Source organism: Notolabrus celidotus, chromosome 12 (genome assembly GCF_009762535.1).
Source record: "Notolabrus celidotus isolate fNotCel1 chromosome 12, fNotCel1.pri, whole genome shotgun sequence".
NCBI lineage: Eukaryota > Metazoa > Chordata > Actinopteri > Labriformes > Labridae > Notolabrus > Notolabrus celidotus.
Genome location: NC_048283.1, coordinates 15,777,422 through 15,794,005, shown reverse-complemented (window position 1 = coordinate 15,794,005; position 16,584 = coordinate 15,777,422). Strand labels below are relative to the sequence as shown.

Sequence of the window (16,584 nt, the reverse complement as noted above, 5' to 3'; positions counted from 1 at the left end):
GAAACTGACTGACTGAGAAAGTGTGTGAAAACAGAAAATATTGCGTGGTCAGCGCTCTCTTTCATTACAGTGGATCTTTGAAAATTTGTCAATGTAGACACAGCACCTTATACAAACTACAAGTCCCTTAAGTATTCACTCTCTGTTTTTCCTTCTCTGTCTTCTTATACATGTGAGCAAACTCTGTACATAAGTGGCATCCCTGCACATACAGCACTGTACCTTTTTTATGTACTTGTAGCTGCTTTATTGGGATTCGCTCAGGATTCAAACTGATGTAGCAGAAGGCTAAAGCAAGTTTCAGGAACACTGTAGACCTCAATTTTTTTACAACCACCTTTAGTTTGTTTTTGTATCAACCTGGTTCAAAATCTTTAATCTGAATCTACTTTTGTTGCGAAGTGGATGAAAAGTTTTCCTGCAGTGGTCAGACTCTATAACCAATAACAATAACATTACCAAAAAGGACCCAAGTGCAATATTTCCCAAATCTATTTATTAACATGCAAGAATTACTTCATCTCAGTTCATCCATCTCTTCTTACATGTGCAATACATCTTTCCACCCATCTTCTCAGTTCTGTTCTGTATATTGTTTATACCTAGGCTACAAGTCTGTGCACATTTTTTACTACGTCATTGGTTTTGTAAATTTTTGTAAATTGACTTATTTAGTTGTGTATATACGTTGTAAGATATGCTTATTTTTACTTCTTTAATTTTAATTGCTAAGAACTTTTTAATAATTGCTATGTTATAGGCTCTTGTTTTCTTTATACTGTTTTGCACTGTCTACTTTGCTGCTGTAACACTTTAATTTCCACTTTGTGGGACGAATAAAGGATTATCTTATCTTAGGTTGGTGTTGATCGAATCACACTTTGATCAATATATGGAAGATGTGGATTGAAGGATATTTTTTTGGTAAAAGAATGATACTCTCTGAATGTAATGAACAAACTTTGGTGGCAAATTGTTGCAAATATTGAGCTGTCAATATTTCTTGACGAAAAATGTGAGAATTTGAATAAAGTAACGAGGACTTTAAAAATAGGGTAACCCATGAGTGGCTGGCAACTTGTCAAAGATGTTCAGATTCCTCTGCTTAAGTGTCAAAGTGAGATGAGCTGACTGACAAGAAATAGGTGGGTACACAGAAAATATTGCATAGTCAGCGCACTCCTTCATTATGATAGAACTTTGTCATTGTTCAGTCAATTAAAGTCTGTTGATACACAACAGCACATTCTTTTATATTCTCTTTTACTGTTGTTTTTTACAGATGAGCAAACACTGTAGTGACAGCTCTGCTCCAGCAGTAGTGCACAGAGCGCGTGTGTGTTATTGTGTGTGTGAGTGTGTGTATGTGTGTGTGTGTGTGTGTGTGTGTGTGTATGTGTTTGTGTTGCACATAAAGAAGCATCTTTAAGAGCATACGCGGTCACTGCATTGGGTCTGCAGCAGTTTCCTCGCTTTACCTCTTGATGTGAGAGTGAGTTTGTGCTTCACGTGTCTTTGGCTGTGTGTGCCACAGCTGCAGCCGCACATTGCAGTGGCCCCTTGATACTAAAGCCTGCATCCTACACTTCTGCTCTGCTTTGTATGACTAGGTTTGCTTCTCTTAGCTCTGCATGAGCTCTGCATGAGCTGTCCAAACAGAGCAGGTGGACGACTGAGTCACTGCAGGAGGAGGAGAGTACTTCAGATTTATTACCTGTACTGTATTGCACCGCTCAGCAGCCCAGGCAGTCACAGAGACAAAAGGTTCTCAGCAGGCCATTGAAATGCATTGTGAACTGCCCCACATACTGTACTGAGAATAAAAGGGGTTTAGGGTCGAGGTAATGGCTCCAGGTTTGAAGGCTGGACTACAGCTTGCCAAGACACCAATTAGCCAAATGCAACTGTCATAAAGTGTTTGCATTATTTTACAGTCAATCATCTCCAAAGGGAAGACTTGCCAACATGATCAACATAAATTCTCATTAAGACATTCTTTGCCAACTCAGGATATATGTCCAGTCACCCCTAACTGCTGCTCTAAGTACAGTTTAGCAGCAGCAGCAGCAGCCCAAAGGCGAGAGAGGGGGAAAGAAGAAGAAGAAGAAGAGGAAGAAGGAGAAGAAGAAGAAGAAGGAGGAGGAGGAGGAGGAGGGGTTATCCCCCCACACACACACACACAGACACTCACACAAACACATACACCAGCCTCCTCTCTCCTTTCTCATTAATCACCAATCAGTTAAAAACTTTATTGGCTCTTTTTTGCCGTCTCAGCACGTTTTCCCCTCCCTCATCTATTTCTCTCAACCGTGTAACCACCACCCTGTTCTTTCCAAGCTTTCTTTCAATCTGCTTCCTCTCAGTCTCTGTGCCTCTGCATAGCCCACTCTTCTATCTCTCTATCTGCCACTTTCTTCCATTCCCCCTTCTTTCTTGCTCTGCTTCATTGCCCCCATCCTTCCCTGCTCTTTTTTTCTCCCCTATGCTGTCTCCTTGATTCCTTCTTTCCTCTGTTTTATGTCTTTTTTTTTAAACTTTGATACCAGAAAGGCAAGTCAGAGAGCAGAACTCTTGATGCATGTCTAGAGTACAAAAGAAGAGACGTTTTATTTCTTAATGTTCAAGGCTGGGTCTGTTACAGTGTTTTGACATTCAAGTGTCCAACACTTCTGGAAAATGTCAATTTACATGATTTACATCCTAACCCAAGGCCTTTATATATATATATTTCTGATTGTGAGTGTGATTGAAGTGGATAAGTGAAGGATGCTGTGGTTTTTAAAAGTCTTTTAAAAAAGACCTCTGATTTTTCTCTTTCATACTCTATGATCTGAATCATTTCAGCATGAGTATAAGATCCACATCTCAAATAAAATCATTCTAAATTTGTGGCTTGTATTCAGAAAAAAGACATGCATTTAGAGACAACCATCCCAGTGAAGACACACTGTCATTGCACAGATTACTTTTGTAGAAAGCAAATGATACAAGGAAAGAAGGATCAATATGGCAGAAAGTGGGTAGTATAAGGAACTATGGTTGTTAGCCACTAATGTCATCACTCTATCAATGCAAAACTGCCATCATAATAAAGGTCTCTGTTGCTTTATCTATCATGTCTTAAACATTACACTGTTGCCTTCACAGCATGCTTTTGATGTCATATCCTACCTCGAGAGATTCAACAGCTGTGAAGGCAATATATGAACAAGCTACTTTGGAACATTTTTGTGGTGGGTGGGGCAACTAAAAATTCAGAGAAATTTGGGGTGCTAAGTTGGTAAAACAGGTGCCCCATGCACAGAGGTTTCAGACCTCCTTGTACTGGTCACAGGATTGATCCCCCGGTCACGACATGATTTGGTGCATGTCAAACCCCCCCCTCTCTCTCATTTATAGCCTTATCAAATAAAGTATAAAGCTTTATAAATAAATACAAATTTAGAATTTTTCAGCAGCTCTGCCCCTAAAGTTTCATGAAATTTTCATTTCTTTTTACTATTTCTTATCTCTTGAAGGAGTTTTCATAAGGGATAGTACTTATCATGATTAGTTTGGTCATCTTATAAAAAAAAAAACATCTTGCAAAATTTAAATTATTCTTTAAAAATAAAAAAATAAGTTAAAGACCCCTTAGTGGTAATGATGTTTTCATCATATTCAGCAGAACATGAGACACAGGAGCACACAGAGACTCTGGTCTGTAGTGTCAGGATGGAATCAATAGAAGGTAGTGAACAGGAAACATAATTCAGCTTAAAGCTCCTGTGAGGAGTTTTCTGCCAGTTAGGAGACTGATTGAAATCAATATTGATGCCTCTGCAACCTACCCAAGCAAACAAGATAATCAGCGAGAGGACTGATTATTTCTGTGCTTATATCTGATGCCTGTAAATGCTGCCGTGGGGTAGGTCTCAACCAAGGTGATGAACGAAGTGTTGCAGAAACAGATTTTTTAAAATATTATTCCGGGCTAAAGGTTCATTGTGAGTGGCATGTTAGACATTAGTAAATACAAAAAGACAAAATCAGCGAAGTTCCACATCAAGATATAAAGAAGCTGCCTGTAGAAACACAACCCAAATAGTTGATTTCAGTGTAAGTGCTGCCTCTGACAAGGCAATTAGCGAATCATGATTTAGGATTTCAGGGTAGCCAATCAGATTTCAGGGGTGGCCAAGACACTCCCTGGCTCTGGTGTTGTTTATGTAACTCTTAATAGACATATGCTTAAAGGCATTTAAACAGGGTTAAGAGTTAGAGTTTGTACTATTCAAAATTTTGACACCAATATTTCCCCTTTTACTGCAAATGACTATCGACTCCAAATATTGGTTATTATCGGCCTCCTTGACTACTAATAATCGGTATCGTATCGGCCCAGAAAAAAAGATATTGGTTTTTATTAAACCACTGCAAAAGTCATTATTTAAAGAAAATTATTGTTATAGTATGAAGATAATCAATTCAAAATCACTCTTGGTTAAATGGGTCATTTTTGACCCATTTGTGCAAACTTCCTGCAATAACACAAAACCCATTTTTGTTCACAAAATAAGAAAGGAAAAATGGAAATACACCTGTACTGATCAGCAACACGATATTACAATAATATCTGGTATATCCAATCATAAAATGAGTTGACTTCAAAAGATACAGCAAAGAAACACTCAGCCATCGTTAAACCACATTGAAAATGAATGCGGGTCACTTTTGACCCATGTTGTGTATTAGAAGGGGTGTGCCTATGTTGTTCATCAAAGGGTTAAAGAGTAAACTGTGAAATGCATCCCGCATGACTCCAAAAGCACATCTATTATTTTGCATGCAGCACACCAGTCAGTTTTCCTACTGATCATCTTGGATGAGTGTTCAAAAACGGCAGTTTCAAAGCGTTATCAAAACTTTAAGAGCCATGCCTTCTGGTTTTCAAATACATTTTGTGATCATTTTCTTTTTAGGATTCTCATTCAGTCTTTGAAACTTTGATAAACCCACTTAACTAATTAATACAATTACTGATGATTGTTCTGATTAGTCCACACATCCTCATTCATCTTTTAATAAACATTTGATGCACTGATGGTTTCAGATGACAGTTAAAAAAATATAAAAGCCTTAAGATGATTCCTTTACTTGTTTAGTCATCTCATGAGAAACAAACAAAACATACATAGAAACCAATGCAACAAGGATGTACAGTAGTTGTCAGTGAGATATTTTTTCTTTCATCAAAACTTTCAGGTCACGAGAGAAAAATGCAACATAAAGTTCTAAATGATGGTCCACTCCATCCCATCGACTGGGAATATTTTGTTGATTTATATCTCAATGTAATTAAGAGCAATTGTGCTTCCACCATATACTCAAACTAAATATCTCTTTTCACCTCCCACTCTTAAAATATATCTCTTTTGAGTCCGTCAGAGGAAGTCCTTCGACAGTGCTTCTCCAAAGTTTGGTGCAGCCATGAGAATGGCAATAGTGCAGATGATGTTAAAAACACTGAACCCCACCAAGAACAAGCGGTCGATGACGGCTGCAGCGAACTGCCACTGCTCCGCCAGACTGAGCTGCCGATCCTGCTCCCTGACCCGTTCCACTAAAAACTGCACCTCTGTAAGCAGAGCCTGCAGCTGGTTGTCTACACCGATGGATCGAATTGTACTGCTGGGGTTGTGTGAAGTAGCTGATCTCCCTGCTCCACCAACAGCATCCAGCCCGCAGGGTCCAGAGGAAGCGGTTGACGGGTCAGGTTCAGGGGATAGTGGAGTTTCCTGTGGGGGGCTCCCAAATTTTGAACATGGGAGTTGGTGATGGAGGGGTGTATCTCCAGCTGGTCCTGCTGCTTCACCCTCTCCCTCCCCTCCACCTATTCCACTGTTAACCCTCCCATGACTTGTAGTTCTGTTCCTCTGAACTGGATCCAGCTCTGCAGACATATGAAAGCTCTGGAACCCCATGTAAAGCAGGTGACCATTGGGCTGTGGATGTAGATTGGGATCTCTGAGGTTGGGATTAGGGATCACAACAGCCTGGGAGCCTGGCCTGTGCGGCAGTGGATGGGGCAGAGGGTGGTTGAGCTGAGCCAGGCTGGCCTGCAGTGAGTTGAGGCTCTGGGGAAGGATAGAAGGCAGGGGTGTGGGGATGGTGGCTGTGGTGGTTGTTGTGGTGGTGGGAGAGGACAGGGTTTTGCTCTGGCAGTCGGCCTGGATGTTAGAAAGAGTCGGCTCTGCCCCCTCTCCTGGACGCTTCATCCGCAGGAACCAGGGAACCCACTGAAGCAGAATTAAGTGCACCTGACAAACAGGGGAACACACACTGATGAGAAACTTACAGAACACACCTTTTATACTCTTAAATAATATCTCACAGAACAGAGAATGTCTTTCTGTCTTTAGTTTTATTGATTTTTATTAACTTATCTGTCTTTATCAGCAGACGGCTGTTCACCTGTGAGTCTGGTTCTGCTCGATGTCTCTGAAGTGCTCGCTCATTATGGATTAATTAAGGATGATACAAAGACCTGCTTTACGTGTAGAGAGTCATGTTATAACAAACCTTTTTTACATTAAGATTCTGCTGCAGTACCATAACACAGCTCCACCACCGCATGACGTGTGAACTAACAGCGGAAGACTGGCAAACGCACACACTCAAATACACACACACACAGTCCTGAGAGCTCCAACATTTTACTGTGACACCATTTAACCTCTGGTATTACCTCCGATGCTGGCTCAGCAGCAGAATAACTTAACTACTATTGCACCTCTGAGCGTTTTACATGGTGGACCATGCAGGCAACAGAGGCACAACAGTCTCATCTTGAACAGGCAGTGTGATAACAGGCTAACTTTTGTGAAGATTTGGCACTATTTTACAAAAATGTAATGATTGACTGATTGATATTTATGTATCATAGTCTGCTTTGATTCTTTTCACTATCTCTGTTTTTTCCTCAAAGTCAAATTAAAACCGGGTTTCCTAAGTCCCACTTTTTGCTTATTGTTTTTCATTAATTGTGCTATGCTTGATTGAGATAAATCAAATACAGTACAAAAAAATCCAGTAGACAGAGTGTCATTTGTAGTAAATTTTTTCATTGGTTCTATTGAATTTCTATTGAATTCATAAAATAAAATAAATTAATTAAGTATTGAATGATTGATGGATTCGAAGCATACAGGGATCAGCTGTCCCCGTGGAGAGAGCAAAACTTGCCTGCTGTGTCCTCTTCTGATACACAACAGGGAGCATGTTAGGAAAAAGGCCTGTCACAAACAGATAATTCCTCCATTGCTTGGATTGGTTACATGCCACTAACTCAGCCATGAACTTTTAAACTTTCTGCTAAGTTTGAAAAGTAAAACGATCTGTGGTTTCAATTATGTTTTCTACTACATAATATAGGCACACATTACAAGAGCATAAAAGATTCCTCATGGTGTTTACTGGCCTTCCAAATATAAATGTATGTTTTTAATATTATTATTCAGCTATTTAATAAACAGGTTAGACATTTAGCAAGGCAAAAGGAAGTATCAGTCAGCAGTGCAATTGTTTCATGAGAATATCAAGAGTGAGTCCAAAAGAAATACTTTGAAGAAGCCAAATAGAACAGAGTAAATAATTAAAAATCTGAAAAGAGAAAAAAAATGTGGGTTGGAGAAACAGATTGGTTCAAGTGTGCTTTGAGGAGTGAGAGGGAGGTGGATAAAAGTTTTTGATTCAGGCAGCCTTTGTAAAGACGTGAAATTAGGTGTAATATGATCACATCTGGTCTTCTTGTGATACCCTATAAAGCTCCAGCTTTAAATCTTCACACAGCTTTTTATACCAGGTAAGATTTTAATCAAAATGTCACTGAGCTTGTTCATTCTTGTTCTTTCTAACTTAAACAGATTTGACCTTGGTCTTTACATGAGTGAAAATCCCACACAAGCATTTATTTCATCACATTTTCACATTATTGCCCTACACGTTTCATCAGTTATCATAAATCCAGCGATAGACTAAAAAAAACACAGCCCTGAGGCTTTTGACTAAAGCTAAAAGATAGTATAGTAACATCTGTTTGCAATACTCTCCACTCCTGCTCTATCTGTTCATATTAGAATTAATTAAAAAGGTTGACTGCTAGCTTTGAAGCTTTAATGAGCAGGAACAGAGATATTTCACAGAACTGTTTAATCTTTATGAGCACTCACATTGTCAGCGACCTTTTGGCCACTGCAGAGTCCAGTTAAAGACCAGGGGGATCAAGCTTTCTCTGCTAAGAGTCTGGAATGACTTGCCTGTTAAAATCCATTTAGCTGAATGTTTGACCTCCGATGAAATGCCCTCAAATCACGCTTATTAAACGTTTTACTCTGATCTGATTCATTGTCTCCTTTTGTTTAACCCTCCTGTTATGCTCATTTATCTGGAACAGCAATAATGTTCCTTGGTCAATTTGACCCGGGGCATATTAAATTATCCAAAAGTGTCAGAACTCCAAAAAAATCCCAAGACACATTTTACACTTTATTACTAAGCATTTAAATCAAGATTTAGTCCATTGTTGTTCTTTAATTCTCACAGATCATGGTTCAATGAGGATAACTCACTAGTTTTTAATTGAAATGAATGTTAAAAACTTTTTAAAATGTACATTGGAAAGCTCTAAATATAAATACAATCGCTTTTTTATGACATAGATTTTTGTTTATTTCATTTTAAATTTCTTATTCTTATTCTTTTTATTTTTATGAAGTGATGTTGACAAATTCAGAAGATACTCTTCTTCTGTCACATGCTGCCCAGATTTTTATGCTGCATTTAGTTGGTTTGGAAGGCATATATTGCCTTAAATAGACTTCAGGGTCAATTTGACCTGCAACATAACAGGAGGGTTAACGACTGTTTAAGCCTCTCTTTTATTGTTTTATATTGATTCAACATCGAGTTTTCTTTTTTGATTTTGTTTATAAAAAAAAACACACCATGAATACAGCAAGTGATGTGTTATTTTCCTAACTCACCCAGCGTGGCATGTGTCCACTGTTTGGATTGTGGTGATGGAACTGAAGGACAATGACTGTTGCCACCACAGACATACCAACAATCACCATGGTGCTGGCGAAGTACTGACCTACAGACAAACAGTAGAGAAGTGCATTTAAATATGTAGGCTATTAAAGATGAGCACATCCTTCCAAAACCATTCCAACCCACAAACAGTCAAACGCATGTGCGGAGAGAGCAAGAAACTGACCAATCAGGGGCACAGAATCTGAAGTGGCGGGCATAATCTCTGCAACCATCAGCATGAAGACAGTGAGAGAAAGCAGAACTGTGATGCCTGCAGGCAGACACGGACACCAGGGAGAAGTGGGATGCAGAGAAAAGGAAGAGAGAATGCATAAGAGAAGAAAGTACACAAGTACAAGAATATATTTGGTATGTTGCACTTGACTTCTTGCCTCAGTCATTTATCTTTGTGACACCCAGAGGAAAGCTCATTCGATTTTCAGTCTTTCTCATCTTTCCCTTTGCCTTTTCTGGTTTCTCTTTTTTCATGTTTTCCTAATCTTTTATCTCCACCCTCTAGTCAAAAACACTGCATGGCTGATTGCAAGTTTTCCAGTGATGTTTATAGAGAGAGATATTGTAAGAGGAACTATAAAGGAGTCAAATAAGGCCATGTTTTCACAAGACAGCTCAGCAAAATATACATTTCATCATACAGCCTGCAACTCCTGTTTTCCATTTTTTCACATTCTATATGTAACACCACCCCTCACCCCTTCCACCTCCTCTCTTATTAATCCTCACCCAGGCTGATCTTCTCCCCCGAGTTGGCAGGGAGCAGGAAGACCAGCAGGGTCATGGAGGAGAGGAGCACACAAGGGATGAGCAGATTGAGAGCGTAAAATAAAGTCCTCCTTCTTAAGGTCACCACAAAGGTAATGTCAGGGTATGGCTCTGCACAGCAGTCGTAGAAAACTTCATGACGACCTCCAGGAACCTCTGAGGGTACAGAGACAGACACAGAAGCAGAGGATTATATATGAGTATGTACAGTATGTGTTTTTTTCTATCAACATTTTTTATCACAGTTTTAACATTAATCTAATAATGCTAATTTAATCTGTGATTTTTTTTTTGTAGTTTTAGGAATTTGTCTTGTAAAGGGTTGTAGCTATGGGTTGTTGTCATCAGAGGTTGCTGTTGTTTGTTGTTTCAGGAGTTGTTATCTTAGGTTGTTGCAATGGGTGTTGTAATGAGTTGTTGTTATGGGCAGTGGCTTGGGGTTGTGGTCATGGGTTGCCCTAATAAGCCGCTGTCATTCGGCTGTTATCATCGGTTGTCGTCCTTGGTTGTGCTGATTGATTAGTGTAATGGTGGTGTTGATGTTGTTGCAAGACTTTGATGTGATATATAGATAGATAGATAGATAGATAGATAGATAGATAGATAGATAGATAGATAGATAGATAGATAGATAGATAGATAGATAGATAGATAGATAGATAGATAGATAGATAGATAGATAGATAGATAGATAGATAGATAGAGGTTGGTTGGTTGGCTGGTTGGCTGGTTGGCTGGTTGGCTGGTTGGCTTAAGAACACAGGCACTGCTCGAAGGATTTCCGTTGTCGTTTTCTTAAGATAGAGCGGAAAGCTTCCAATGAAACAAATGCTGACAGTTTTAGTTCAGATTGGAGGGCATTCCAAGCAGAGGGGGCAGAAAAACTGGATGCTTTTTTCCGTTTCAGTTCGAACACGAGGAGTAGAAAGATACAAAATGTAATATGATCGTAGGGCATAACGGCTTCGAGTTCTCCGAAAAAAAAGTGCATAAATAAGTAGGAGCCAAGCCAAGAAGAGCCTGAAAACCAGAATCACCCAGTGCGTATATCTCCTTACATTTAAGGAAGGCATGCCAGCTTTAGCGTACAGTTCGCAGTGATGGATGAGGCGGCTACTATCAGTGATAAACCTCAGAGCACAGTGGTAGACCGGAACCAAGGTATGTAGGCAGCTGGATGAAGCACACACACACGCAACATCAACATAATCAAGTACAGGCAAGAAAGTAGCTGACATCAGAAGCTTCCGAGCTCTAAGGGAGAAACATGACTTGTTTCTGTAATAGAAACCGAGCTTCACCCTTAATTTAGAGATCAGGTTTTTGACATGCACTTTGAATGAAAGGTCCCCATCAATAATTAGCCCCAGGTACTTGTCACTGGTGACCAGCTCTAAAGTTTTACCCTGGACAGTTCTAATTGAGGGGATACCCTCGGAGGGAACAGATGCATTTGATGGTTGGTTGGTTGGTGCAGTATGCAACTGAGCAGTGCAGTGAATTATATTTCAGTTTGATGGAAATCTAATTAATCTAAAAAAGAAAACATCTAACTTAATGACACCAAAGATGGCATCTGCCCATTTCTGAGGAATAATATATATGTCCTCCTCTTCAATTACAATGTGGTTGTGGTATGAACCATACATTGAGTGCCTGCATTATTCAAAAAACACCCATGCTTGGAGTGTATTGCGACTGTGTATTCAATCCCATTTAATCTGTTCATAAAGCTCTCCCCAACTCTGTAGAAAAAACTAATAAAACGTTTTATCTTTACAGGTCAGGCACAGCACAGTATGGCGGTAATGTAAAGACTGTGACCAAGCAGCACTGTTTGTCATCAGGAGCTTTGACAACCCGTCTTACCCAGCAGGTCCCACTCTCCGTTGGTCATGTAACCTGAAACATCCGCCTCCTTCATCTGGAGGTCCAGCAGCCAGCCATCAAACGTCCAGGAGCCAAACTTCAGCTCACAGCGCTGGATGTCGAAGGGAAACCATCTAACATCCACAGTGCATGTGCTGATAAATATTCCTTTCAATGAAAGTCGGAAATAGAGAGTAAATATCAAAAATTTAATAAATCATCTTGGAACATAATGAGAATTTGATTAAAGATGTTTTTTGTGCAGTCATCTGGGAGTATGTAATGAGGAAAATATTTACTGCAGTACAAACTTTTAGATTGATTTTCTGCAGCAGAGAGAGAATAAGTGAAGATGTGGCATAGCTTAAATTTGAAGACGAGATGCTGATTTTTAAAAACGTACCTGGAGGCAGATACTCACAAAAGCCGCTGGAGTTTACCAGCACATTGGTTTTAAAGGTGGCATCGAACTTGTCATGAGCACTGGAGGGAGAGCGTGACAGGGATGAAACTGAGTTAAGAGCACAGCAGCAGCAGCAGAGGCAGCAGGGTAAATGTGAATATTTTTCATTTCATACCTGTTGTATAACAAAATATCAGGCGTCCAGACCTGCTCAGGCGTGAAACGAAGGTTCTTGACTCCAGGATACTCAGACTGGTTCCACTGAAGGTAGTGGTCATACCACTGCTGGGAGACACAAGCACAAAACTAGATTTGCATATGAACTTGAACACAAAGACAGAATGTTAAACAGAAATGGTACATTTACTTTTGATATAACACATCTTTTCCAAGCCTGTACAAGGTGCTGTAAAAGTTGTGCAGTCTCTGAGGTAAAATTGTGCATTTAATCTCAACAGAGTAAAACTGCTTGATCTGTTCCGACAAGCTTTTTATTAAGGGAATATTTTGTGCAGAAAAATGTGAAAATCTCTGCTGATATCTAAGTGTCTTAAATATCCTTCTGTAGAGGTGTCCATTATCATAAAACTAAAATCAATCATCTGGGACATTACGTTTTAGCGTATCTTGCAAAAGATGGTGCACATAAAATATGAGTTCGACCTACAAAGATCAATATCATTTTATTAAAATTATTCACTTAACTCACCATCTGCAGCCAGGCATTGGTGGTTATGATCTGGTTCTTTTCATCCTAGCAGAACACAAAGCAGAGAAGAGGAGAAAGGACGTAATGATTTCAAGATTGAGAGAATAGGTGAACACTCTTAGTGTCTCTCTTAACCCAACCCCTGCAGGGTAATAGGTGGGTGTATTTGAACCAAGGTTATTATTGCTAATGAAATAAGACAAGATCATGTTGACTACAAAACCTTTTCATTAACTAAGATTAAAACGAGGCTTTTCAAGAAACTATAACAAACATAAGCTGTACTGTTCCATCAAACTATGACTTTTAAAAAACAAAAAAACATCTAAAAAACAAATTGAAATTAAAAAAGGCAAAGACAAAAAAAAACCTGATGGAAAATTCTAAACTATTATGATTATTGAAATATGTACAGCATATTTTTGATGTAACAGAGTTTATAATGTCTGTTTTTACACTTGCTATAGTTTGAGATGTATTTGTACTTATGGCTCTAAGGCACCCTCTCTCAGTTGTACAATATGTACTCGGTATCCAGCCGTAATTCTTTGCCAGTACATGAGAGACAACCCCCGTGGTGAGTTGCAGAGTGCAGCACTGTGTACAAAAAAATTCTACATTGTATTAATGTCTGTATTCACCCCATATGGACTCAAAATGCATTGTTATTTATGTAACTAATGATTAGATAAGTGTTAATATTTACATATTCTGTTCCTGTTCAGGGATTAAATAAAAGCATAAACAGACAAAAAGCATCCTGCTCATCATTCTGCATACAATGCAACGTAAAGGGGGTTTCTTGAACCAGCCAGTGAAGCGCAACTGAGTGCAGGTAAATTGACAGTTTAGGCATTTCTCCCCCGCAGGAACTTTACCCCGGAACTAGGGACTTTATACCAGAACTACATGCGTTTCGACCGGAGGGAGGAACCAGGGTCTAAATTTAGTTCAGGGGTAGATAATCTCCCCCCTGAAAAGCCCCTGCTTGGTGGGTTGTACTTTTCAAAGGTCCTGGGACTTTTGGTTGAACGTAATGGTGTTTATGGAGTTTAAACAGATGTTGAAACACAGAGGGAGTTCCTGGGAATGCATACTAGTTTAGTTTTTTATTAAGATTTCAAAATATTATTTAGTATAATTTTTTTCTCTCCATACGTCACTGGCCTGATTTGCAAAATCTACCCGGGACTTCAACCTGCAGTCGAAACGCAGACAACAATGAGGGCACAGGAACCCTTAAGTTCCGGGTAAAGTAGTTCTGGGGGCTAAAAGACCCCGGAACTCTTGGTCGAAATGCACCTTTTGGTAACTTCAACATTCATGCCATCACAGTTAAATGGAGTTAAAACAATAAAGGGAGGGATCCTTTACTAATATGATTGAACTTAAAGTGAACTTTAATATTTTTTTAGCAGGACATTTCAGCCATACTTACCACATCCATGACCTGAATCAGAGTATAGGAGAACTGAACAGTAAGAGCCTGAGAGTCGTTGGCCACCGGTCTCTCCATGGGATTGTAGTCTCTCAGCAGTTCTCGGAGCAGAAAGCGCTGGTGAGGACCCTGCACTGACACTGAAGAGGGGAGAAATGATGACATGAGGGGAGTAGAATCAGTAGAGTCGATCAAGATAAAAAGTGATGGATGTAAAGCTGTGTGAGAGAAGACAAGGAGGATGCACTGGAGCCGGACTGAAGCCAAAAAACTGTGTGGTAACAATGATAGGGGGGTATCAGTGGTGTAGAAATTTTAGACCAGGTGAATAAAGGAGAAGGAGAGACTTACATAGAGAGAGAGAAAGTGGACACACTCCAGTGGAGTTCAAATCAAAATGGGCTTTTAGAATGAGTATGAGAAAAGGTGATGTTTTAAAGATGGGGTCACTCTTAAAGCAGCACCGAGATATATTGTAGAGTGGATTACAAGATAAGAGAACACAGAGAGAAAATGTTAGAGAGGAAAGGAGAGAGAGAGAGAGAGAGAGAGAGAGAGAGAGAGAGAAGGGAGAGCAGAAGAATCCTGTTCCCCCTAATCAATTACGTCTCTGATTAATCACCAGCAGACAGACGGAGTCTTTCCACAACCGTAAAAACGTCAGTTCCATTCTATGCAGGAAATAGTGAGGCCATTAAACACTGAAACACCCCAGACAGACACACACAGAGCACCCACAACAATGAGAGCGGACAACTGTCTCTCTTTACCCCTTCTTTAATTCACGCCTGATTCAGTCTGTACGAGGCAATCACTGAGACATTGAGGGAGATGTCACTGATGGGCCGCTGAATAAGTTTATAAACTACTTCATACTTTGAATGGCTGCACTGAGCCTGATCTGATAACACAGCTTTTAAAACATGTGCAGTGCAAAAAAGATCCAAGATTTATGCACTACATATATGTTGTTAAATCTATATATATCTAACTAGACTTAAGTCATCTTCAATATGGCTGTACAGATGGTATAAATCAGATTAATAGCCCCTAGGGTCATGTCCAGTCATAATAAATCACCCAGTAGCAGCCTCATTATCACCCTTCTCTTTCTATCATATTATCCATCAGTCTTTGTTTCTATCTATCTATCTATCTATCTATCTATCTATCTATCTATCTATCTATCTATCTATCTATCTATCTATGAAAAGCTATGAAATCTGGAATAAAATGATACATTCCAAGTTGATATTTGAATATATTTTTTTTATGTCCACAAGCAGTCACTCTTTCTGCATCTAATAAGCTAATGCGACCACACTCATTTAGGACAGAGTGAGCAGATGCACTGACATGCAAGAGCAAACATAGTATAATAAGCACATGCAGAAGATACACTTGTTCTACCAATAATGCCAAGGAGAGTCACTTACCCTGTAGCAGAGTCAAAAGTATCAACAGCCAGAGAGCCATAGCCTTCCACATACTGCATTCCTCACTATTCACAGAGAAAGTGTGGAAGACGGAAAAATGAAAAGAGATTATGACGGCTGATTTTCTTTTTTTTTTTGAAGAGGAGAGTGAGGTAGAGATCGAGCTCAGGAAAAGAAGATAGAAAACAAGTGGAGAGAATGAGATACCAGCAGCGGCGGCAGAGGAGGGAAAGGAGGAGAGAGGAAGAGGGAAAGAGAGAGAGCAGGAGAGACAGAGTGGGTGAGAGATGCAGTGAATTGAATACTCCTCTGAAGAGGGAGACGCTGTGTGTCAGAGTCACCCTTCATGCTTCTATGCTCAATGATCATTTCCTGCAGACTTTTTGATATGCTCCTATCTGTCCTCACATCTTTCATCCTCTGTCATTTTACCTTGAGTTGCGCACTGTTGCAGGTTGTTTCCTCCCCTTTAGCTTGGTAATGAACAGAGGAGCGACACTGCATTTCTAAGAGCACCCTTTGATTCTGTTTTTGGAATTATACTTTCGGTTATTAAGGTATTTAAACTGAAAGGTTGAGAAGTTTTCATATAATCCGACCCACGAGGCAACATCTAACACCAAAACATACTAAAACACTTAAGTAAACAGATTAGTATTATTCTATTGTTTTGTAATTAACACCACAAGCCTGTTATTTATTTGAAGCTGTTTTGCCTTTCATGAAGAGGGAATTGGTCTACAGCATAAACTGTCCATGGTCTACAGATGTCAAAGAGTAGCCTCCTACTGACACCCACTGGACAAGTTGGTAAAATACAAAACATGTCTTATTTGATTCAAACTGCTTCACTAAAATGAAGTAGTGAATA

The 16,584-nt window shown here is 39.5% G+C and overlaps 1 protein-coding gene across 2 annotated transcripts in view; it reads right to left on the bottom strand.

Annotated features, from left to right (window-relative positions):
• Window positions 1–5,121: 5,121 nt before the first annotated feature.
• The window catches only part of LOC117822620 (neuronal acetylcholine receptor subunit alpha-7-like), a 15,659-nt gene continuing 4,196 nt past the window's right edge, over window positions 5,122–16,584 (bottom strand). The window contains exons 2-11 of one of the 2 annotated variants that reach the window (XM_034697454.1): window positions 15,714–15,778; window positions 14,278–14,417; window positions 12,840–12,884; window positions 12,306–12,415; window positions 12,131–12,210; window positions 11,728–11,895; window positions 9,820–10,014; window positions 9,260–9,346; window positions 9,027–9,136; window positions 5,122–6,302 (exon numbers count right to left, since the gene is read on the bottom strand). In XM_034697454.1, coding sequence (XP_034553345.1) covers window positions 5,427–6,302; window positions 9,027–9,136; window positions 9,260–9,346; window positions 9,820–10,014; window positions 11,728–11,895; window positions 12,131–12,210; window positions 12,306–12,415; window positions 12,840–12,884; window positions 14,278–14,417; window positions 15,714–15,778 — 1,876 coding nt within the window. In that variant the 3' untranslated portion in view covers window positions 5,122–5,426. The remainder of the gene's footprint in view (window positions 6,303–9,026; window positions 9,137–9,259; window positions 9,347–9,819; window positions 10,015–11,727; window positions 11,896–12,130; window positions 12,211–12,305; window positions 12,416–12,839; window positions 12,885–14,277; window positions 14,418–15,713; window positions 15,779–16,584) is intronic. The other variant, XM_034697455.1, reaches the window with a different exon arrangement.